The following is a 24,718-nucleotide window of genomic DNA, read 5'->3' as shown; positions in this document are numbered from 1 at the left end:
ACGCAACCCAAAAGGGGGTGTAGCCATAGGAGGAGCATGGGCAGGTTAGGGGCATTGCAGATATTTTGGCAGAGTGTTATAGAATACCAGGATTACGCTTCCAACTTGCATGCCAAGATTTACACCAGGTTTCAGCAGGCATTGAGTCCTGGCACCCAAAATTGGGCACGGGAACCCATACTAGGCCCTATTCTATAAAAGGTATCAGCCTGGAATGCTTCTATAGAATAGTGATTGCTGCGGATTTTTTCCCAGCGCCTAATTTTGGGTCGATTTCCTCTCGAGACTGGAAAGGTGTACTCCATGGAGTACATAATTCTTAAACTCTATACGTTATGTGTCTGATCAATCCTCAGTGCTTTCTTCCATCGTTGCACTCTGAGGCTGATTCAGAAATGTGCAGTTAATGAATGTTCCATGTGCGTGTTTTCGACTGCATGGTGCAAAAAGTCAAACAGAAAAAGAGCAAAAGTAGAGGATGCCACAAACCAAAACCAGCCAAAGGGATAGAATAAAAATCTTTTAATCAAAGCACCAGTGACCGGATATGACACGGTCTGAGTTTCAGTGGTGTCAGGGGTCACAGTGAAACTTTCCCAGTATTGTGACCCCTGAAGCAGGCGGCTTCCCGCTGAAACACGGACCTTGTCAGATCCGGTCACTGGTGCTTTGATTAAAGGACTTTTAATCTATCCCTTTAGCCGGTTTTGGTTTGTGGCATCCTCTACTTTTGCTTTTCTCTGTTTGACTTTATGTAGAGGAATCTTCCTGTTTGTGTGTTATGCAAAAAGAGGTTCACCATGGCATTGAACTCACATGGTAGACATGGGCACACACAATATGAAAGGAACTGTAATGAGGGATATTAGGGATTTCAAGGCTTTCATAATGCGAATAAATTATTGCCAGGTTTGGGATAGTCTACAAGGGTTAGTTGGCAGCAGTGGCGTACCAAGGGGGGGGGGGGCGATGGGGGCGGTCCGTCCCGGGTGCACGCCGCTGGGGGGGGGGGGTGCCGCGTGCCTGTCCGCTCATCGTTTTCATGCTCCCTCTGCCCCGGAACAGGTTACTTCCTGTTCCGGGGCAGAGGGAACATGAAAACGAAGAGCCGGCAGGTGCGTGGCAGCCCCCCCCCCCCAGTGGCGTGCACCTGGGGGGGGGGGTTTGCCGGGGGATCGGGGTTTTTTTCGCCGGGGGGGGGGGCGTCGTGCTGTTCCGGGGGGGGGGGGGGCGCTGCACCCGGGGGGCAGGGCGCATCGGCGATCCGCCCCGGGTGTCAGCCCCCATAGGAACGCCACTGGTTGGCAGGATTTAATGCCAGTTTTGGGGATGTAAATGCCTTGTTTTTCTTTTTTCTGCAACCAGATCAGTACCTGCAACTTTAAAGGACAGAACAGGAGGTAGCAGCCTGTGCACATGTCCGAACAAAAACAAAAGTGCCAGCACACATCTGCATATGATCTGGAATGTTCTGTACATAAATATTAACCTGAGGCTAGTTTTTACGCACAGAACATTCCAGTTCTGTCACGGTTGTGGCCGTGCCCTTATGTTCAGACCTACTGTTTCTCTGTATCTACCTCTGTGACCTCTCCAGTCCGCGTTTTTTCCTGTTTTTGTTCTTCCTGTTAGCCAAGCCTCGCTTTGGTCTCCCTGCTTCTGCTTCATTTCCTACTTGTGTGTTCTTTTTGTTAGCCAAGCCTCACTTTGGTCTCTCTGCTTCATTTCCTACTTGTGACATCATCAGCCTACTCCTTTATAAGGACCCAGGGAGCTTTCCTGTGTTGCCTTTGCAACAGGTCTATTTTCCTTTTTCTTGTTGTACTGTTGCTTGATTCTGGGGGAACTGGTCTTCTTGTTACAGTGGCGTAGGAAGGGGGGGAGGGAGGGGCGGTCCGCCCCGGGTGCACGCGCTCGGGGGGTGCCGGCCCAGCTGGTTCCCTGCTCTCTCTGCCCCGGAACAGGTTACTTCCTGTTCCGGGGCAGAGCGAGCAGGAACCAGTGGGGCCGACACAGCTCCGAGTGACGTGCACTCGGGGCGGATTGGCCCTCCCGCAGGTAAGAATGTGGTCTGGGGGGGGGCGCCGCAGAGGGGGGGTCGCGCCGTGCTGTACTCGGGTGGGGGGGGGGGTGCGCAGCGGCGACCCGCCCCGGGTGCCATTAGCCCTCGCTATGGCACTGTCTTGTTATGCTATGCCTTTGGGCACAGCCCTGAGCCCTGTGTGAGTGGTCCTGAGCCCTGTATGAGTGGTTTTGGTTTGCTCTCAAGCAATGCCCTCTTCTGTTTCTCTGTGTGTGTTATTCTGGTTTTAACCTGTATGGATTTCTTGTTTGTTAACTTTGCTCCTCAAACAGGCTCCCCTCGATTAGTACATAAATTCTATGCGCTTGAAATTTCCATCTCATTGGCATACATCACCGTGCTATATTTTATCAGTAATTTCACAATGGAAGTGACACACTCAGCCATCGGCATGCGGCTCTCCGTTTGACTTTCTGCATTGGCCTCTGCCTGCACTTCTGATCCATTCCTCCCTCAGTACCTCCTGTGTCTGTCTCTCCCCTCAGCAGCCTATTTCCTTATCTCAGTAAAATAGGACCCTGCCAGTCCAGATTCTGCCCTTTCTGAAGAATTCTAGTTCAAAGCAGCCAGTGGCCTGTTTCATAATTTCCAAAACAATTTATTTGCATAGCAATTAGCACATGAGCACCGCCATACTGGGAAAAGACCAAGGGTCCATCAAGCCCAGCATCCTGTCTCAAGAACCTGGCAATCCCCCCCCCCCCCAAAAAAAATATATATATTTAATAGTGTTCAGTAAGATAAGATGGAATTAAGGGCAGTCTGAGTCCATACAACTGTGATTGTTTTTCTGAATACTCAATTGATTGCATTACTTTGCACACTGAATTTCAATTGTTCTTAGCATTGAAATGAGATGTTAACTGTAGGAACAACTCAAAACCCTTTGTCTTAAATAGGGATTTACTGGGGGGGGGGGGGGGTGGGGGGGGGAGTAAACAGCTTCCCCAGCATTCCACACTTTTAGGGAAAGATTACACCCTAAGTCAGGAAATGGTTGCAGGGTACATCCAATAGGAGAAAGGGGGGTTATATCCTTGACCTATTGGATTAGAGGTTATTTATGGTTATAAACTTTGAGATTATCTGGGCCACCTAGTGTAATCGGATGATGTAGGTGGCAGCAATTCAACACAAGTGCAAAATGTGAGCTGTGCAGACAGAATACACTCCTTAAACCTGTGTAGCCCCCACTAAATTATTCCCTTCAGCCTTTTCAGTGCCCAAACCTTAATCTCTCCTTCTGCTACAGTTAGGCTCTTCTTTCAATCTCAGTTCTTTATCTCGCTCGGCTGTCTCCAAAGCTTAATCTCTTCTTTAGAGTTAGTAACAACTCGCCAGCTTCAATTCTCTTGTGTGTGGGAGAAGCTCCTTTCAATAACTGAAAAAGAAACAAACTGGAGCTGTGAGGCACTGGCTGGCAGAGTGGTTGGCTGGTTGTTTGGCCACTGTCTCTTACATATTTGGTGTACAGCAGAAAGCCTGTGGGGAATTTGTGGGACCATTAGATCATGAAGGAGCAAAAGGGGCACTCAGAAAGGTCAAAGCCATAGTGGAGAAACTAAATGAATTCTTTGCTTCTGTCTTTACGGAAGAAGATGTGAGAGATCTCCTGTAGCAGAAATGGTTTTCAAGGATGATGATGTGGAGGAACTGAAAGACAACTCAGTGAACCTGGATGATGTACTGAGTCAAATTAACAAATTAAAGAGTAGTAAATCACCTGGACTGGATGGCATACATCCAAGGGTACTCAAAGAACTCAAGCATGAAATTGCTGATCTGCTGTTAGTAATATGTAACCTGTTGTTAAAATTGTCCATAGTACCTGAAGATTGGAGGGTGGCCAATGTGACATGGATTTTTTTAAAAGGGTTCTAGGGGTGATCTGGGAAAGTACAGACCGGAAAGCCTGATGTCAGTGCCAGGCAAAATAGTGGAAACAATTGTAAAGAATAAAATTACAGAACACATAGACAAACGTGGTTTAATGGGACAGAGTCAGCATGGGTTGAGCCGAGGAAGTCTTACCTTACCAATTTGCTTCATTTCTTTGAAGGCATGAGTAAACATGTGGATAAAGGTGAGCCGGTTGATGATGTGCATCTAGATTTTCAGAAAGCTTTTGATAGAATTCCTCATGAGAGACTCCTGAGAAAATTAAAGTCATGGGATAGGAGGCAGGGTTCTGGATTAGGAATTGGTTATTGGACAGAAAACAGAGGGTAGGGATAAATGGTCTTTTCTCTCAATGGAGGAGGGTGGAGTGCTGCAGGGATCTGTATTGGGACCGTTGCTATTTAACATATTTATAAATGATATGGAAATCAGAACGACGAGTGAGGTGATCAAATTTGCAGATGATACAAAACTATTCAAGGTTGTCAAAACACATGCAGACTGTGAAATATTGTAGGAAGACCTTAGGAAATTGGAACACTGGGCATTCAAATGGCAGATGAAATTTAATGTGGACAAATGCAAGGTGATGCACATTGGAAAGTATAATCCAAATCATAGTTACCTGATGCTAGGGTCCACCTTGGAGGTCAGCACTCAAGAAAAAGATCTAGGTGTCATTGTAGATAATACGCTGAAATCTTCTGCTCAGTGTGCGGCGATGGCCAAAAAAGCAAACAGGATGCTAGGAATTATTAGGAAAGGGATGGTGAATAAGTCCAAAAATAATATAATGCCTTTGTATTGCTCCATGATGTGACTGCACCTTGAGTATTGTGTTTAGCTCTGGTTGCCGTATCTCAAAAAAGAAATAGCGGAATTAGAAAAGATTAAAAGAAGAGAGACCAGAATGATAAAGGGGATGGAACTCCTCTTCTATGAGGAAAGGCTAAAGAGGTTAGGGCTCTTCAGCTTTGAAAAGAGACAGATGAGGGGAGATAAGATTGAGGTCTACAAAATCCTGAGTGGTGTAGAATGAGAAGAAGTAAATCGATTTTTTTTCCTTGTTCCAAAAGTACAAAGACTAGGGGGACACTTGAGGAAGTTACAGGGAAATACTTTTAAAACAAATAGGAGGAAATATTTTTCCACTCAATGAATAGTTAAGCTCTGGAACTCATTGCCGGAGGATGTAGTAACAGCGGTTAGCGTATCTGGGTTTAAAAAAGATTTGAACAAATTCCTGGAGGAAAAGTCCATAGTTTGCTATTGAGACAGACATGGGAAGCAACTGCTTACACCAGGATTGGTAGCATGGAATATTGCTGCTAATTGGGTTTCTGCCAGGTACTTGTGACCTGGCTTGGCCACTGTTTAGAAAACAGGATACTGGGCTAGATGGACCATTGGTCTAACCCAGTATGGCTACTCTTTTATATTTATCATTTACATCTAGTAGTTCTATACAAATGATAAATAGTAGTAGTAAGTAGTGTCATCTTCTTGCCGTCTTACTTGTCCCCCCTGACTCCCTGCAACCATACGGTTGTTCTATCTGGGGCCCTAAGAAACTGCTGACTTCCTGCAAGACTGTATGCATATGTAGGTACACCAAAACCACTCACTAGATGTAGCCTGTTAAAGCCTATAAATCAAATGCAGTAGCTTACCTAGGGTGGGGTGGTCCATCCTGGGTGCAGCAGCAATGGGTTGCACAGAGCAGTCGCAAGGTTGTTGGCTCTGCCGATCCCCTATCCCTTCTGAATTGCTTCCTGTTCCGGGGCAGGGGACCGACAGAGCCGACAGCTGCGCGACTGCTCTGTGCACCCCCTTGCTAGGAGGAAGGGTGGTGGGGGTGATGCATATTGGGAGGGGGAGTGGGGGGTGATGTGCTTTATGGGGGTGTGGCATGCCTCAGAGGGGGCACAGCAGTGACCTGCCCTGGGTGGCAAGCAAGCTAGGTACACCACTGACCAAATAGGCAATTCTGTAACGGGGTCCCTAGAAATAGGTATCCAGACGGCATGTGGTAAGAGCCGATTTTATAAAGAAACAAAGACGTCTACTTTTTTTTATAGAATACAAGTGAAGCCAGGTATTAATGTGCCTAACATTGATTCGAGTACTTGTATCAGCCATAGTAGCAAAGGTGTGTGCGTTTCTGACAGTAATCTGCAAGTTACTCACAGAAGTGGGAGCCCCACCCATGCTGCTCCTCACAGACATGTGCTGTATATAAGTTAAGTGAGCGATGCAGAATTGCACTTGGGCAGCGCTGGCTATATGTTAGCATTTTAAACCTCTTCATACGTTATGTAAATGTTAGCCCCTAGTTTATAGAATTACCCCCCAAATGCATACACTGGACAGCTGATGGCACCCCTTGGTGGCCAAAAAATGAACAATGCAGATAGCCACCACACTAGAGCCAAAACTATTGCATAGATAGGTGACAGCAGATAAGGACCATAAGCCATTATTAAGGCGGACTTGGGAAACCTCACTGCTTATTTCTAGGATAAGAAGCATAAAATCTGTTTTAATCTTTTGGGATTTTGCCAGGTACTTGTGACCTGAATTAGCCATTGTTGGAAACAGGATACTGGGCTTGATGGACCTTCGGTCTGTCCCAGTTTGGCAAAGCTTATGTTCATATAATACAGTGATGGTAGAGAATATGTTGTTAGATATGAAAAACTCTCAAAGCTCCTGAAACTACATTTTGGGCATAGTGAGAGTCCTTTAATTCAGCGATGAGTATGAGAAACCTCTAATGTATTTATTGCAGAATGTTTAAAACGCAGACTGCAACTTGCCAGGATGTGAGAGGGCTGATTTGGTTTGTTTTGCTGATGGTCTAGGAGTCTCCAGTGGCATCGTATTAAATTAAAAAGGCAGTCAGTTGCTTAGTCTCTGAGAGTTGTACTGTCAATAGAGCATTCTGTTAGGACAGTACTGTTTCACCGAAGAGAACAATGAAAAGGTGGGCTTCAGGTTCCACCAGACATTGTCATCCCCAGGCAAAGAAGATGAAGGGGGCTGGGCTGGGCTCATGAACAATGGGCTGTAGTGCTTTGTGTCCTACCGGTAAGTGATATGTTTCTAGTTTTTATTTTTGTTGGGTAACACAATCGCTTATATTGACCAATATCACAGCAGCTGCTGTTTAATTTTTATTTTCCACTATTTTTAATTTAAAAAAAGTAATTTTGGTTTATGTTCTTTACCATATATCCTCTGTGAAATTGTTACTGCACTGCTAAATGATAGCTTCCTATAGGCCATTCAGCCTTTTGTGTAGTTTGAATTTCCTACAGATGAACTTGTCAGGTATTTGCTATAAAATAATAGTGAGAAAATTTGTAGTAGAGTTTAAAATTCTGATAAGATTCACATTTTTATAATGCAAGTGATCCCTGCCATCAGTTAAACCCCATGTATGAACTCACCTTTGAGACTTGAAATCTCTTGGTTTTGTTTAGAGTTGCAGAGAACTATATTAAGGTCGTTTTCAAGTGTTATCTATTTTATTTCAACACTTTTTTTTATTGAGAATCCAACAGGTTAAACATTTCAACAATATGATTTGACATAAGTGAACCTCATAAAGAACAATACAGAGTAAGAAATTTCCTCCCCTCTCAAGTGTTATCCATTTTAAATGTCAGTTTGGGCTGTCTGAGTACAGTAGCAGTCCAGCTATGGACAGAGAATTGCACCTACCTATGTCACTGACTTCTCTTATAAAACAAGGCCCATTTCTTGCAGCTTTGGTCATTTAAAGTTACCCCTTCCTCAGATATTTCTATCTACAATCCACCCAATTTTGCATTTTCCCTGTCAGAAAACCCCTGTTATCTCAAAGCTTCCTATTTGTGTCTCTTCTGTCTGGGTTGCATTGTGGGTTCAGAGAACAGGGTCTTATATGTCTACATACATCCAGTATGTGCTACAGAATTGATGAATAATACTAGTAATCACATTAGGGGAAACGGTTTTTCTAATGGTCTGCATGCAGACATAATAAGATGATAAATATTAGTAAACTGAAATAAAACCTTCTGTGTGCTGGGGAAACAAATAGTGGAGTGTGAAGAGCTGTCTGCTTAAGTTTTGAAACAAAAAAGTCTGGGTGTTTAAGGACCATTGATTAGAACTTTTTAATTCGAAAAATCCCTTCAAAGAAAGTAATCAATTGCTTGGGAGCCAGGATCCATAAATTCCAAAGAGAGCTGGCTAGTTTTGTTCAAAGCTGAAAGGCCATAATAATAATAATTTATTTGGATTTAGATTATACTACTTTAGAAGAAGCTCAAGGTGAGTTACATTCAGGTACAAAAGGTCTTTCCCTGTCTCCAAAGGGCTCACAGTCTGTTTGTACCTGAGGTAATGGAGGGTTAAGCGACTTGCCCAAGATCCCAAGGAGCAGGGGCGGGATTTGAACCGAGCTTATCAGACTACTGCTCTAACCACTAGGCTACTCTTCCACTAGTAGTCGGATCTGTGGTGTGAATGATTTCCATGGGTCACACAGCCCAGATTCGGAGTAGCTTAGTTGTTAGAGCAACAAGCTAAGAGTCAGGTTCAAATCCAGCTTCCTTCCATTGATGGTTCTTGTGACCTTGAGCCAGTTGCTTCACCTTCCATTGCTTCGGGTACAAAGATAGTTGTTCCTTACAGGGCTTATCTACATTACCTGTAATATAGCTCACCTTGAGCTGGGGTTTGGAAAGGCGAGTAGTCAAATGCAAACCAGACTCAGCTTGTTCCCTTTTTACAGGGTCTCATTCTGAAGTGGTTTATATGTATTGTCTGCAAAAGCAAGGGTTCATTTCTGTTGTCTGTAGCAGTGGTTGCTTTAATTAATTATGAGCTTTCAAGTAGCCTGCTGCAGAAGGGCGTACTGTCCTTCAGCTGGGTGGTGTCTTTTGTCTGGGTTTATTGCTGGCATTCTCAGAGGGTCTAGGCATCCATCATGTTAAGGATAGAATAAAATAAAAGGAACAAACAAAATAGACCAGAGAAATAGACATGTTTTGTTTCACTTGCTCTGGGTTGTGGTTTTTTAGCTCAATTAGTACACATGATGCAGCCTCTTTCTGCACTTGGGAACTGAGGGATCAGTGTAAGTAAATTCCTGCACTGTCCCCAGCATCATGTCATTGCAAAGCTGCGTAGAAGCATCCTCGCCTTATGGTAAAACGGAAAAGCAGAGCTGAACAAAATGCTTTAGAATGTAATGGGATGATTCAACCTGATATATATATATATAGAACTTCAGCTTCCACCATCAGACAGTCTGTATGCTATGATGCAAAGTTTTTCCAAGTTTTCCCTTTTGTGCTGGTAGGCATCGCTGACTACTCTCTTTTGCAAATGCTCAGAAACTGGCAAGCTAGGCTAGATTCTACATATGGTGCCTGAAAAATTGGCGCTAAAAAAATTTCCACCTAGGTGTATTCTATAAATCGTGCCAACCTTAGGTGCAGTTTCTAGAATATGCGCCTAAACCTAGTCATGGCAATTTTTGCCAAATAAAACCTGGTGTAAATACCGGCGCCTAGGTTAGGCGCGATGAAGGGGTATTCTTTAACCATGCGCATAATTTTTGTAATGCCCACGATCCATCAATTCCATGCCCATGGCCACACCGCCTTTTTGGCTGCATGCCTTAGAATTTATGTGAACCACTTTATAGAATATACCTAGCAAGTTGTGTGTGTAAGTTATAATTAAAGCCAACTAGTGTCAATAATTTCCTGTTAAGTGGCAATTATTGGAGCTGATTGACTTGTTTTAACGAATTAAATTGTGCACGCAAATCCAGAATATGCCTGAATTTGTGCACGCAAATTTTGGTCACGCTATATAGATTCCAGGGATTTGTGGTTGCATCTGGTAGAGTTCTCAAGGTACTGTGTGAAATAAATTTTCCAGATGCCAGTGTGGTGTGACGCTCTCTAGGGGGACCCCTAGCCAGTTGGGTTTTCAGGATATCCCTAATGAATATGCATAGAAAAAATTCATATAATGGAGGTGTTAAGCATGCAAATCTGTCTCTTGCTTATTCATTATATTAGGGATATCCCTAGGACAGGTTTGAGAACCACTGGTCTAGATGTTTACCCTCCTGTGCATATTTGACCCGGTGCTACTCATGCAGGGTCAGCGTGTAGTGTACTAACAATTACTAAACTCTTCTAAACTCCGATACCTGTTATTGAATCAACATTTCCTCCAAATTCACCTAGCCAGAGAATTTGGAGGAGCTTTCATGTCTAACCTCTAGGGATCACATTTGCATGGTGATGGATTCCCCGCCTGCATGGGCTTTGACTGTTTCCTCTACAGCAGCGTCGTTCAACCTTGGTCCTCGAGGGCACAATCCAGTTGGGTTTTCAGGATTTCCCCAATAAATATGTAGATAATGCAAATATCAGGGTACAATTATTACAATATAGTTGTACCACTTGTATCAAACACTGTTCCTATCACAACTATGGCTAATTACAAATCTTTATTATATCATATAAATTCATCAACATGATAAAACTGATGCATACACATTATTGGGTATTATTAGGAAAGGAATGGAAAACAAAAGTGAGGATGTTATAATGCCTTTGTATCGCTCCATGGTGCGACCGCACCTCGAATATTGTGTTCAGTTCTGGTTGCCGCATCTCAAAAAAGATATAGTGGAATTAGAAAAAGTGCAGAGAAGGGCGACGAAAATGATAAAGGGGATTGGACGACTTCCCTATGAGGAAAGGCTAAAGCGGCTAGGGCTCTTCAGCTTGGAGAAAAGGCGGCTGAGGGGAGATATGATAGAGGTCTATAAAATAATGAGTGGAATTGAATGGGTAGATGTGAAGCGTCTGTTTACGCTTTCCAAAATTTCTAGGACTAAGGGGCATGCGAAGAAGCTACAATGTAGTAAATTTAAAACGAATCTGAGAAAAGTTTTCTTCACTCAACGTGTAATTAAACTGTAGAATTTGTTGCCAGAGAATGAAAGGCAGTTAGCTTAGTGGAGTTTTAAAAAGGTTGGGATGGCTTCCTAACGGAAAAGTCCATAGACCATTATTAAATGGACTTGAGGAAAATCCACTATTTCTGAGATAAGCAGTATAAAATGTTTTGTACTTTTTGGGGATCTTGCCAGGTATTTGTGACCTGGATTGGCCACTGTTGGAAACAGGATGCTGGGCTTGATGGACCTTTGGTCTTTCCCAGTATGGCAATACTTATGTACATCACATTGTTGCTCATAATTCAAACATATATCCCTATAACATCACATACATACTGCCATTTATTACACGATCCTATCGCAAAGACATGGATCGTAATGCTATTCTACATTATCATAGCCATCACCCCCAGAACCTGAAGGATGGCATTCTGGGGAGCCAATTCCTGTGTATTCGCAGATTATGTAGTTCCCGCCAAGATTTTCAGGAGCAAGCTGGGCTTATGATGACCCGTTTCAAGCAGCGGGGTTACCCTTCAAAGGTGGTACATAGGGAGGTGAAACATGCATATAACATTCAACGGGAATGGCATGGAGGGGCATTTTCGAATGGGGCCGGCCATCTCTAAGGGTGCCCATCTCCGAGGATGGCGCCGCGAAGGGACGGGGGCCAACCGTATTTTCGAATGAGATGGCCGGCTATCTTTCATTTCGATAATACGGTTGGGGCCGGCCAAATGTCAGAGATGGCCGGGTTTAAGATGGCCGGCCTCGGTTTTTGCCGATAATGGAAACCGAGGCCGGCCATCTCAAACCCGGCCAAATCCAAGGCATTTGGTCGTGGCAGGAGTCAGCATTTCTAGTGCACTGGTTCCCCTGGCATGCCAGGACACCAACCGGGCACCGTAGGGGCCACTTCTAAAAATTAAAAAGCACATTAAAATAGCTCCCAGGTACATAGCTCCCTTACCTTGGGTGCTGAGCCCCCCAAATCCCCCCCCCAAAACCCACTCCCCACAACTCTACACCATTACCATAGCCCTTATGTGTGACGGGGGGCACCTACATATGGGTACAGTGGGTTTTTTTGGGGGGGGGGATTGGAGGGCTCCCATTTACCACCACAAGTGTAACAGGTAGGGGGGGTGGGCCTGGGTCCACATGCCTGAAGTGCACTGCACCCACTAAAAACTGCTCCAGTGACCTGTATACTGCTGTCAGGGAGCTGGGTATGACATTTGAGGCTGGTCATCTGGTCAGTTCGGTCACTTTTTTGGGACTTGGACCTGAAAAAAAAAGGACGAAGTAAAGACGGCCAAATGCTCGTCAGGGTCTGCTTTCTTTTTTCCATTATCAGGCGAAGCCGGCCATCTCGTACCACGCCCCTGTCCCATCCCTGTCCCGCCCTCTGTACCCTGCCGACACGCCCCCTTGAAGTTTGGCTGGCTGCGCGACGGACTGCAGTTGAGGCCGACCAAAATCGGCTTTTGATTATGCCGATTTCGCCGGCCTTGAGAGATGGTCGGCCATCTTCTGATTTATGTCGGAAGATGGCCGGCCTTCTCTTTCGAAAATAAGCTGGTTAGTCAGCCTGCCCCACTGAAATGTTCGTCGCGTCTTATATGTGTATTGCCGTACACTCATGCATCTAAATCGGTAGTACAAATTATTAAGAAGCACTCAATTCCAGAATATGCCTGTGTTTTCGTTCATTCGTAGGAATTTGGGTGAGAGGCTTTTTACTGGAGGGACTAAGGATGTGGTGCATGCTGGTGGGGATGAGGTTGATAGGGGACATTGTGCATGTCACCAATGTGATTATTGCCAGTATGCCCTGCAGGTGAAAGAGATCATGGTCCCACATTCACAGGGGCATATATTTAAACTACAGACGCACACTGACTGTAATTCATCTCAGTGTATATATGGGATATGTTGCCCATGTGGTCTGTGGTATATTGGGCAGACCACACGTAAGATCAAGTTTCAGATAGCCCAACATTTAAGCCATTTATGTTTACAACACATGGAAGCTCCCCAGGAATCCCATTGGTTGTAGGTGGGCCCTGCGGTCCAAGATTTGAGATTTGTAGTATTATACAAAGTGGTAGCCCTGAGGGGTGGCAGTATTCCTTTGATGTTGTCCAGGAAGGAACAACGAATGATTTTTATGTGGAATACTGTAACCCCTTACGGTCTTAACAAGGAGATTGAGTGGCTTACTGTATAGAAGAGGAGGTGTATTTAAAGACTAAACTTCCGACCTGCCCATACGCATGCGCGGGCATCTTTTTGACTTACCCGCTGTGTCATGGGAGCATGATCGAGTTGTCTGCGGCTCGTTGTAGCCAGTAAGTTTCTTTGGTTATTTAGCTTGAATATTGTGTATAGTTTGGATGTTTGAAGTGATTTATAATTTGAAAATATGCCACAGTGATGATTGTTCTGTATTTAAATAATCGACCCCTGATGATGCTCTGGTGAGTGAAACATGGACCGTGTAGGGTTAAAAATTAAAGGAAGCGTTAATTTTGGTGACTTTGGACACATTTCTACAAAATTCCATTTCATTTGGTGGGGAGTGTTGAGCGGAACGTTTTTGGAGAGTATGCACATTTAACAATAGCTCTGGAGGATTGACTTCTGCAGTGTTCATTGATTGCTTTTTGGCCACATTGAGGAGTGCGAGTTGAAGATTTTGGCGACAAAAAATACAAGTATGCATCTGGTTGTGGAACATTGGGGTGGACAATTCTTGAGATAAGTACAAAGACTGTTACACTCCATTACTGGTTCCGCATTGAGGAAGTGTATTGATGTGTTGTTTGTTTTTTTGTGATGTTATAGAAATATATGTTTGAATTATAAGCAACAATGTGATGTGTATGTATCAATTTTATCTATCATGTTGATGAATTTGTATGATATAATAAAGATTTGTAATTAGCCATTGTTGTGATAGGAATGGAATGAATATGTGTGAGATCTATTTGTAGTCCTTCCTCCATTGTATGCAAATAGAGCTCATGCATATTCATTGGGGAAATCCTGAAGAACCAACCTGGCGAGAGCCGAGGTTGGACACCCCTGCTGTACAGCATCCCTAGTTCTGGCTGATGTGGGCAGTGGAGTAACTGATTTAGGAACCAACCCCAGGTCTCTCTGCATGACGGTGCAGGCTGTGTCCTATAGTTATTTATGTAGCATAGTTGCATAGTACTGTAATGCTAGTTACACAGTACAAAGTAAGTTTTTTATGAAGAATTTTAAAATCTGGATTCATTTTTTTCTAGGTAAGTAGCATCAAAAGAGTTGAACAGGATGACTCCCAGCTTGATAGGATCATTGTGGTGCTCATTTTCAATGAGCCTCTGTATCTCTTGGATGAGTGTGATTTATGTGGATTTATTCTATGTTAATATTACAGTAAGAAAAGAATATTTAATGGGGAAAGGAATGTGCATGCCGTGTGCTACTGATCTCCACTCAAATGAAGAAATGGTTCAAGAATTGAGCGGAAAGGATGTGGTCCTAATGCCTCTATACAGGATGAACAAATACTGTGTTCAATTTTGAAGGCCGTTTCTTGCTAAGAACATAGAGGCTGAAGTCAGTACAGAGGAAAGTGACAAAAATGTTAAGAAGTCTCCATCCGATGACATATGAGAAGAGACTGCAGGTCCTAAATATGTATAGTCCAAGCAAAGGAGTAGGGAAGAACCAAACAAATTTGCAGCCAATCTGGGATGAGTAAAAATGTCTTTTTTAAGCACCACTTGAATTGTAGACCTGATATGAGGCTGTGTTTCAGCAGAAAAACTGCCTGCTTCAGGGGTCAAATCAGCTCTGTCTTTGGTGGGTGCCAAAACCAACCAACTTTTCAAGGTAAAAGGAAAGAAAGAAATGGTATTGTTGTTCCAATCACATCAAAAGGTCTTACAACGTTTGCAGCGCATCATCCCTGGCTGGCTGCAAGTGTGTTTGTTTGGTTCATCCCTACTTCTTTGCTTGGACCGTTGTGCACGTAGGGATTTTTTCCTATACCTTAGAAGGGATATGACATGCTGTTAAATACTTGAAAGGAATTATTGAACAAAAATTTGAGTTGAAACTTCAGAATATGTCATAAAGCTACAAAGAGGTATAGTTGAGAGCAACATCAGAAAATACTTATTTATTTTTTTTAGCAGAGGAGTGTGGTAGCCGAAAGGGTGGTGGATGCCTGGATTGCCCTCCCGAAAAAGTGGTAGAAGTAAAAATAGTGCTAGAATTCACAAAGGAGTAAGATATACACCGTAGATCTCTAAAGAAGATGCAATGATATAAACAGAACATATAATTATTTTGTACTTCTAAGAAATCAGGGGAAAGTAATTGTATTGTGTGGTGGGTACAACCTCAACAGCACAAGCATGGGGAAGGTAACTTGAACTATGAAGTAGGCACAATCCCAACAGTCTTTCTGGGCAGGCCTGAGATGTTCTTTCTTCCATCATTTACTACGTTGCTATGTTACTATGAATTTTCATAATGGACAGATATGTTTTCCTTCTCTGAGCATTAGCCTGTTCTGTTACTGTATCTGTTAATTCAAAGAGATGTGTGCTAGAAAGAGACAAACAGAAGTACTTAGCTTAAATGGCTTGTCCAGAGCCCAGAAAAAAAACACAGCGAAGGTGACAAGATGGATGACGCCAAACAAACTTCTACTGGACTCAGAAAAAGCTCACAGCAAGAGTTTATTCTTAAACTGGACTCGACACAAGTCGTGTTTCGGCCGTTCAGTCCTGCCTCAGGAGTCCCTAAAATGGTATACAATGAATTATATTAACTCAAAACATTGAAAAAATGGATACATTACAAATAGTCTAAAAGCATAATCTCAAAAATAATTATAACAGACCAAATATCCTAAAAAGATGTGTGTACTGATTTATAAAACATGGAAACAACATTAAAAAATGTATTAAGAAATGATATTACTAATACAATAAATTGTATTTTAAAATGATCTAAAACGTCTCTTCCATTCAATAAGTATCATAAATACTTGATGAGGACCATAGATTTTGCAACAAGATGAATCAAAAACAGTGACAGAATTAAACCAGACACGATCATGAACATGCAAATACATTAACAATGCAAAAATAATAATTTCTTATTAATATCATTAAAAATAATAATTTGCATGTTCATGATTGCCAATGTATTTGTATGTCACAGATATGTTTACATACCTTTTAAAGGAGTAAATGTGTAATTTGAAGTTATTATTTTTCATTTTTATTAATAAGAAATTATTATTTATGCATTGTCAATGTGCATGTTCATGATCGTGTCTGGTTTAATTCTGTCACTGTTCTTGATTTATCTTGTTGCAAAATGTGTAATTTGAAGTTATTATTATTCTTTATAATATTAACTTCAAATTACACATTTACTCTTTTAAAAGGTATGTAAATATATCTGTGACATGCAAATACATTGACAATACAAAAATAATAACAATACTTATTGAACTGGATGTCTCTCTTTTAATTTTGCATTGTTATTGTATTTGCATGTTCATGATTGTCAATGTATTTGTATGTCACAGATATGTTTACATACCTTTTAAAAGAGTAAATGTGTAATTTGAAGTTATCATTATTCATTTTTATTTTTAATAATATAAGAAATTATTATTTATGCATTGTCAATGTATTTGCATGTTCATGATCGTGTCTGGTTTAATTCTGTCACTGTTTTTGATTCATCTTGTTGCAAAATCTATGGTCCTCATCAAGTGTTTATGATACTTATTGAATGGAAGAGACGTTTTAGATTATTTTAAAATACAATTTATTGTATTAGTAATATCATTTCTTAATACATTTTTTAATGTTTCCATGTTTTATAAATAAGTACACACACCTTTTTAGGATATTTGGTTTGTGTCTGTTATAATTATTTTTGAGATTATGCTTTTAGACTATTTGTAATGTATCCGTTTTTATCAATGTTTTGAGTTAATATAATTCATTTTATACCATTTTAGGGACTCCTGAGGCAGGCCTGAACGGCCGAAACACGACTCGTGTCGAGTCCAGTTTTTTAAGAATAAACTCCTGCTGTGAACTTTTTTCTGAGTCCAGTAGAAGTTTGTTTGGCGTCATCCATCTTGTCACCTTCGCTGTGTTCTTTTCTCGGTTTTTCCATTGTGGAGGTCCGCTTTCTTCTGTGTTTGCCGTTGTCCAGAGCCCACCCTTAATGGGGGGACGAGCCAACCTACCTTTTCTGGAGCTCAGGCTGGACCTTCTGGAGTTTGAAGGGGAAGGCGAACCTTAACCCAGGCTGCGCGCAGAGCACGGGAGCATGCATACCCTTATTGGTCTGTCATATTTTAAATTTTGCTCACAGGAATCACCTGCTAATAGGGACGTAATTCTGTTAAGGGGAGGGTGGGTTTACCAGTGTCAATATAAGGCTGGCACCTCCGGGGACCAGGATCCTTCCTTTCCCCCCTGGAGGTGGCTTGCTCAGAGTTTTGCGGTGTGTTTTTACCATTTATATTTAGGCTGTTTCAGGGGAACTGTGTTATATAGCACTGTTTCCACGCTGCTGTACAGTTTGCCTGTGGGTTAAGTGACTGCAATTCAGTTTTAGCTTGGCTACCGGACTCTGATTACACTGTCATGGGTTTGGACCCCCATAAATTTAGCTTCCTTAGTGTCCCTCTGGACCAGTCTAGGAAATAACTGGTGGGTTGTGCACTCCTTCCAGCAGGTGGAGACTGAGAACTCTGACTTTAGCGAGCCAATAAGAGCCCTGGCCAACTGGCCTTAGATTCACGGTTGCCAGATGGGTGGTTTTCCCGCCCAATTGGGTGGTTTTCCGCAACCCGCCGTGGGAAACTTTTGCCCGCGGCGGGTTGCGTTTTTTTGGGCTCGTTTTGTTTTTTCTCTGTGGGTTTTGGGGCGGTTTTTCGGCCGCGGGGGTGGGGCTAATTGCGTCAGAGGCAGGGTTTGTGACATTTTAGGCGGGGTTTGGTGACTTTGGGCGGGGCGATGATGGCGGGGGCGGGGCTGATGATGGAAGGGGTGGGGCTGATGACGGCGGGGGCGAGGTGATGACGGAAGGGGCGGGGTTGATGACGGCGGGGTGGGGGTGATGACGGAAGGGGTGGGGTTGATGAGGGTGGGGGTTTTGAGGAAGATCAGTCCGCAGTTCCTGAGGTGCGCAAGGTTGATTTACTAGTTAAGGGAATTAGGTGTCCATGGAAAACTTTTCCTATGCACCAGGACATTAGGGATATCATCCAGGCTCAGTGGGAATTCCCAGATTCTCCCTTTAGGCTAGCAAGAACCATGGTGCGCCTTTATCCAGTTCCAGATGTTGATAAATCTCTTCTGAAGGTGCCTGTGGTGGATGCAGTAGTGTCTTCGGTCACTAAGCGCAATACAGTTCCAGTAGACGGTGATACGGCTTGTTTTTACTTGGTTTAGAAAGGCCCATGAAGACCCCCTCTAGTAGGTTGGCAAACCAGCCATCTACCAGAGAGGTTCCCCTGAAGGCTATCATCTGACTCCCAACCAGTATATGTGTGCTTAGGTATTATCTTACTAACCATTTTTGCCCCAAGAGTTTAACTAAGTCTCTAAATATTCTATAGGAAAGAGTGAGGGAACAAGTTGCAAGAATAATCGGCTTTATTATAGCTTACCACAATAATACATCAGAATCAGGTATACAAGCAGATGGGTGGACAGTCGGGCAGCATCTCCTCTAGCACTTCGAAATGTCTCCTAACACGCCCAAAATCTCCCTGCCTTTTATACTCTCCTGGTCCTATTGTAACTAATGGGAACCCATTCGCTCCAATGTTATACATGTTTACTCCAAACTAGCTGACCACAATCTTGCTCAACTGGAAAGTTGCCACCCCTTATTTATCAACTATTTCCGTGCACCTGCAGATACTTCAGAAAAACAAGTCTTTTCTAACTTAAATGGGGAAATTGAGGAAAATCCACTTTATAACTGATACTTTAGAGTTTCCATTTTGTTTTCTGATCTTCATTTTGTTTCATATTTCTCTAGCCAACTTTTCTAATTTAGATCATTTAGGCCTCAATCTGGGCTAAAAACTAGGCCATGCTTTTCCAGCAAGCTCCTAGCCATACTAGCCATCAGATTTTTGACTTGGCCAGAGTTTCTTACAGCTTGAGCTCCAAGATTTGACTTGGCTCACAGTTGCACCACTTTGTGCATCTTTTGAGGGATAGTTATGATGCTTCTGCTATTTGAGACTCGTGTCCACATATCTCACTGGGCAGATTTATTTGCATGTTACATGGGGGCTTATCGCTGGTTTTGTGTTACAAAGGCCTGGGGTGGGCATCGCCCAGTGGCGCTGCTTGCCCTGGGATTGGCAGCACAGATTCTTGCTGCTATTTGATTTCTACTTGGTTCCTGTGACTTGGATTGGCACTGTTAGTGACAGCAGCCTGGGCTACATGGGCCATGGGGCTGCCCAGTATGACTTTTCATATGTTCTCAAGTTTTTGAAGGTGGGAGTGGTTTAGGTCTCCATAGATTGCCTTCTGGCTCCCAATTACACACGATATTCTGTTCTCCTCGATTCAAAGCTACAGTGTGGACTGGGAGCAGCGTTGGCTAGACTTACACTGGGGGCCAATCAGGCGAATGGTCCCTACTACAGTATGCTTAGGTTTATGGGCTGCATACTTCCTTCCCCTTGTCACTCATTTGTACGAGGGTCCAGCGTGCTGCTGTGCGGATGCCTGTGAGCAGGCCAGGGGTACCATTGACCTTTGGGCTTTATTCCCTGCCTTTTATTCCCCCTTCTGCGAATGGGGGTGTTGCCCACTGCCGAGGTTAGGGATGAGGAAGGGAGGTTGTCAGGAGAGTCAACGTTTGGCCGCTATTCCATTTATTTATTTTGTCGTGCCTCGAAAAGGCGGATCCTTCAGACCGATCCTCGACTTGCGAAGAGTCAACGAGGCCCTAAGAGTACAACACTTTCGCATGGAAACCCTGCGCTCCGTCATTGCAGCGGTACAGCCAGGAAAGTTTCTCATGTCTCTGGACCTAAAAGAAGTGTATTTGCACATTCCTATTTGGCCCCCGCATCAGCGGTTTTTCCAGTTTGCAGTGTTGGGACAACATTTCCAGTTTCGGGTCTTGCCTTTCGGCCTAGCCACAGCTCCCCATACCTTTTCTACTAATACTACTACTACTTAACATTTCTAAAGCGCTACTAGGGTTACGCAGCGCTGTACAATTTAACATGGAAGGACAGTCCCTGCTCGAAGAGCTTACAATCTAAAAGGTAATGGTAGTCGTAGCTGCCTGTCTCAGGCGAGAGGGTATCAGAGGTCACCCTTATCTCAACGACTGGCTCATCAGAGCAGATTCGGCCACCAAAAGTTGTCTTGCCACAGCCAGAGTGGTTACAGTCCTGCAGGCTCTAGGCTGAGTGGTCAATATACCCAAAAGTCACCTGACCCCCTCTCAGTCTCTCGAGTATTTGGGGGTCCGGTTCAACACGACCTCGGGGTTTGTCGTTCTCCCCGACCAAAGGCGGTGCAAGCTTCAGAATCAGGTCCGTCTGCTCCTGCGGATGCCTCGCCCATGAGCTTGGGACGTGGTCCAGCTGCTGGGGTCAATGATGGCCACCTTGGAGTTGGTTCCATGGGCGAGAGCGCATATGAGACCTCTGCAGATTGCCCTGCTTCAACAATGGCCTCCGATTTCCCAGGAATATCAATGCAGACTAATGTGGCTCCCTGCGGCTCGGCTCAGTATGGAGTGGCGGCTCTCCGACAGGATGCTGCGCCAAGGAATGCCGCTTGCGCTTCCTTCTTGGTGCCTGGTGATAACAGATGCCAGCCTTTTGGGCTGGGGAGCGCATTGCCAGGGAAGCTATGCTCAGGGTGAGTGGACAACCGTGGAAGCGGGATGGTCCATAAATCGCTTGGAACTGAGAACGATATTTCAGGCTCTTATGGCCTTCCAAAAGGCTCTGAAGGGGCTTGCGGTCCGGGTCCTGTCAGACAATACGACAGCAGTGGCCTACATAAATCATCAGGGCGGCACTCAGTGCAGGGCCCTGGCCGCGGAGGCCGCTCAGATTTGCCACTGGGCCGAGCTCCATCTGCAGCTTCTGTCAGCAGCTCACATAGCAGGTCAGAACAACGTGCGAGCCGATTTTCTCAGCAGGCACCAAATCGACCCAGCGGAATGGGAACTGGCAGAAGAAGTTTTTCTTCAGATTTGTGCCAAATAGGGGACACCCGGAATGGATGTAATGGCGTCAAGTGCAAACGCCAAAGTCCCTCGCCTTTTCAGCAGAAGGAGAGATCCTCACTCGGTGGGGTTTAGATGCACTGGCTCAACCCTGGCCCTCGGGCCTCCTGTATGTGTTCCCTCCTTGGCCCTTGATAGGGCGAGTCCTCCTTCGGATTTGACTACACCGGGGATTGGTGATTCTTTTCGCTCCAGACTGGCCAAGGCGTCCGTAGAATGCGGATCTCATTTGCCTCCGGTGCCGAACCTGTTGGTTCAAGGTCTGGTGTCTATGGAGGATCCCTGCCGATTTGGTCTTACAGGCTGCCTGACTCTTGAGAGGGCGCAATTGAGAGATAAGGGCTACTCTAACAAGGTCATTTCCACTCTCTTGCAGGCCCACAAGCGGTCCATCTCCACAGCTTATGCTCGGATCTGGTGCAAGTTTGAGGCGTGGTGTGTTTCAAAGGCGATCACTCCCATGCGGGCTACTGTTTCGCCGGTGCTGGACTTTTTGCAGGATGGCTTACGAAAAGGCCTGGCTTACAATTCCCTGTGGGTTCAAGTGGCAGCATTGGCATGCTTTCGAGGGAAAGTCTCTGGCTTGTCCCTTGCTGCTCACCCGGACATTGCCCGATTTCTCAGAGGGGTGCTTAGGCTCCGCCCTCCAGTGTGGTCGCCTTGTCCGGCCTGGAACCTGGAGCTGGTATTGAAGGCTCTCCAGCGTTCGCCTTTCGAGCTGCTTATGCGAGCTTCGGAGAAGGATGTGACTCTCAAGACAGTCTTTTTGGTGGCCATGACATCAGCTAGACGCGTGTCGGAGCTGCAGGCACTGTCCTGTCGGGACCCTCTTCTGCAGTTCTCGGAGTCCGGAGTAACGGTACGTACGGTGCCTTCCTTTCTGCCTAAAGTGGTTTCAGCGTTTCACCTGAACCAGCCCATTTTTCTTCCTTCCTTTTCTAGGGAAGATTTCCCGGACTCCTTTGGGCAATTACATCTTTTGGATGTCCGCAGGGCTCTATTGCAGTACCTACAGATGTCAAATGACTTCAGGACTTCTGATCATCTTTTTGTATTGTTGACAGGTCCTCGACGCGGGTGCCCGGCGTCTAAGGCCACTATAGCCCGTTGGCTCAAGGAAGTAATCTTTTCTGCGTATCTGCTTTCAGGCCGGTCTTCGCCTGAAGTGTTTAAGGCACATTCCATGAGAGCGATTTCCTCCTTATGGGCTGAAACGGGTGCACTCTCTCTTCAAGAGATCTGTAGTGCAGCTACTTGGGCTTCTCAGCTCTCATTTGTCCGGCATTACAGGCTGGATGTTGCAGCGAAGCAGGACACGATTTTTGGAGCACAAGTACTTGCTCGCAGAGTGGCCTGTTCCCACCCTAAGTAGGGAGTGCTTTGGTACATCCCATCAGTTAATGGATTCATCTGCTGCTGATGACAAGAAAGGGAAAATTAGGTTCTTACCTTGGTAATTTTCTTTCCTTTAGTCACAGCAGATGAATCCATGATCCCTCCCTGTCTGTCTTTGTTTTTTGTTCAGATCTTTCATGCAGATATATATATCATTGGGAGAAGTTGGAAACCAGTTCTCAGAATTTCTACATGATGTTCTATTACAGGAGGTTGAGATCATCCCTCCTTTGTATGGTTATTGCTCCAGTTCTGGGACATTTGTTCGCTGTGAGGAAAGTTTATATGATGTTACCTTTCTTATTCACTCTGCTTTGGAAATTTCAAATACTGAAGGCAGTTGGGGCTAGCCATCCAAGGGTCACTGTGGTTCTTCAGTGTTCTCTATCTCCACCTGCTGGTAGGCAGATACAACCCATCAGTTAATGGATTCATCTGCTGTGACTAAAGGAAAGAAAATTAACAAGGTAAGAACCTAATTTTCCCATCTGTTCTTTATTAGCTCAGGGTTCTATATGTCACCAATAAACACAGCTGTGGCCTGTTTTATACCAAAGCAAGCTGTTGGTCTTAATTATCGATGTATTGGTATTACAGGTAATTGTATATTATAATTATATCTGAGGAAAAGGTGGGTCATAGGTCTCGTATCCCTCCATTAAGCCAATATCTAATAGGTGTCAATGAAGTATCTCACACACTGTGCACAAGAAAATTTACATTATCACATTCCTTGCTGCTTAATGGAGGAACAAGACCTCCAAAATAAATGGATCCTCTTTGGCCAGGATGCACTGTGGTAAGCCCTGGTTTGCAGTGCTGTTTGCATATTTACTCCTACAAGTGCTTGGCTAGGAATCAGACGTTAATGGAATGAAAATGATGTTCCTGTACAGACCCATTTCCTGAAAAACATTTTGACTTGCAAACATATCTCCACTGGTCTTCTGTCACTGATTATCTCTTTGAAGATAAAAAGGAGAGGAGCAGCTAATGGTTGTGCCACAAAGAAACAGGAGACATGCTTTAAATTACAATAAATTGTGCTGCTGCAAATATTAGCTCTTGAAAAATATTCATTTCCAACTTGAAAAATCTGCTAATAGAGGTATACCGTAAACATTCATTGCAAATCACATTGCTGTCTGTTATAATATTAAAATGCGATTTCCATCGCAAATGAAATGTAAAACTAGGAAGCTATTAAAATTTCAGGTGATGCTTGACTGATAAATGTAAAAAACAAAAACCAACAAAACCTTGGCAAGGGATGTCAGTAGATGCCAAATGGAGTCTCCACATTTAGTCTTTAGACAACAAAAGTAGCTTATGTATCTAAATATTTGCTTTAAGCTTAGATTTGGAAAAGGTGATTAATTAATCTAAAATCCAAATTCCAGCTTTGAGTGATGAGTTTGTTCAGATATTGGACGTTTTCCCTATGAAGAAACTGATTCTGAAGAAGTGAGAAACCAGCCATAAATTCCATGAGACTTGATTGCCATATCTAAACTTTGGCACACACCTCACTGTCCTTGTTAATCTAGTTTATTTCTTACATAATCAGTCATTCCTCTTAACTATAAGGGACTCTGAACAATCTTGTAAAAGCCCCTTCAGTCCACAACCTTGGGGTCATCTTAGACTCTTCCCCGCCCCCCCCCCCCCCTCCTGTGCATACAAATTTTGAAGTCAGTAGAACTGGAAGTATCGTGAACATTGGGTTCTTTCACCTATGAGATTTGTACCAATAATCCATGCAGAACTACTCCAGGTTTACTAATGGCTTCCCCTGTAATCCGATTTCACTTGATCACAGCTGTAAGCTCATAAATCGGATGCACATTGCAATAAGAGGCCACTAGTCTCAAAGGTTCTTTTCAGGGTCATCTCCATTCTACGTGTTGGAGGCATAGCGAAGGCGGGACTTGGGCATCCCTAACACATGGGCGTCCTCGACCCATAATCGAAAAAAAGGGCATTCCTGACAAGCACTTGAACGACTTTACTTTTTTTGTTACGACCAAGCCACAAAAAGTTGCCCGAACTGACCAGAT

At 44.0% G+C, this 24,718-nt stretch overlaps 1 protein-coding gene across 2 annotated transcripts in view; it reads left to right on the top strand.

Moving 5' to 3' along the window:
* PARVA (parvin alpha) overlaps positions 1-24,718 on the top strand; it is a 137,319-nt gene that overhangs the window by 55,652 nt on the left and 56,949 nt on the right. Inside the window, exon 1 of one of the 2 annotated variants that reach the window (XM_030200974.1) lies at positions 6,998-7,069. The exons of the other annotated variant lie outside the window; for it this stretch is intronic. Coding sequence (XP_030056834.1) covers positions 7,042-7,069 — 28 coding nt within the window. The 5' untranslated portion in view covers positions 6,998-7,041. Of the gene's footprint in view, positions 1-6,997; positions 7,070-24,718 lie in introns of those variants that run through there. 2 annotated transcript variants of the gene reach the window in all.

This window comes from Microcaecilia unicolor, chromosome 4 (genome assembly GCF_901765095.1).
Source record: "Microcaecilia unicolor chromosome 4, aMicUni1.1, whole genome shotgun sequence".
NCBI lineage: Eukaryota > Metazoa > Chordata > Amphibia > Gymnophiona > Siphonopidae > Microcaecilia > Microcaecilia unicolor.
This window is presented reverse-complemented; position numbering and strand designations above follow the sequence as displayed.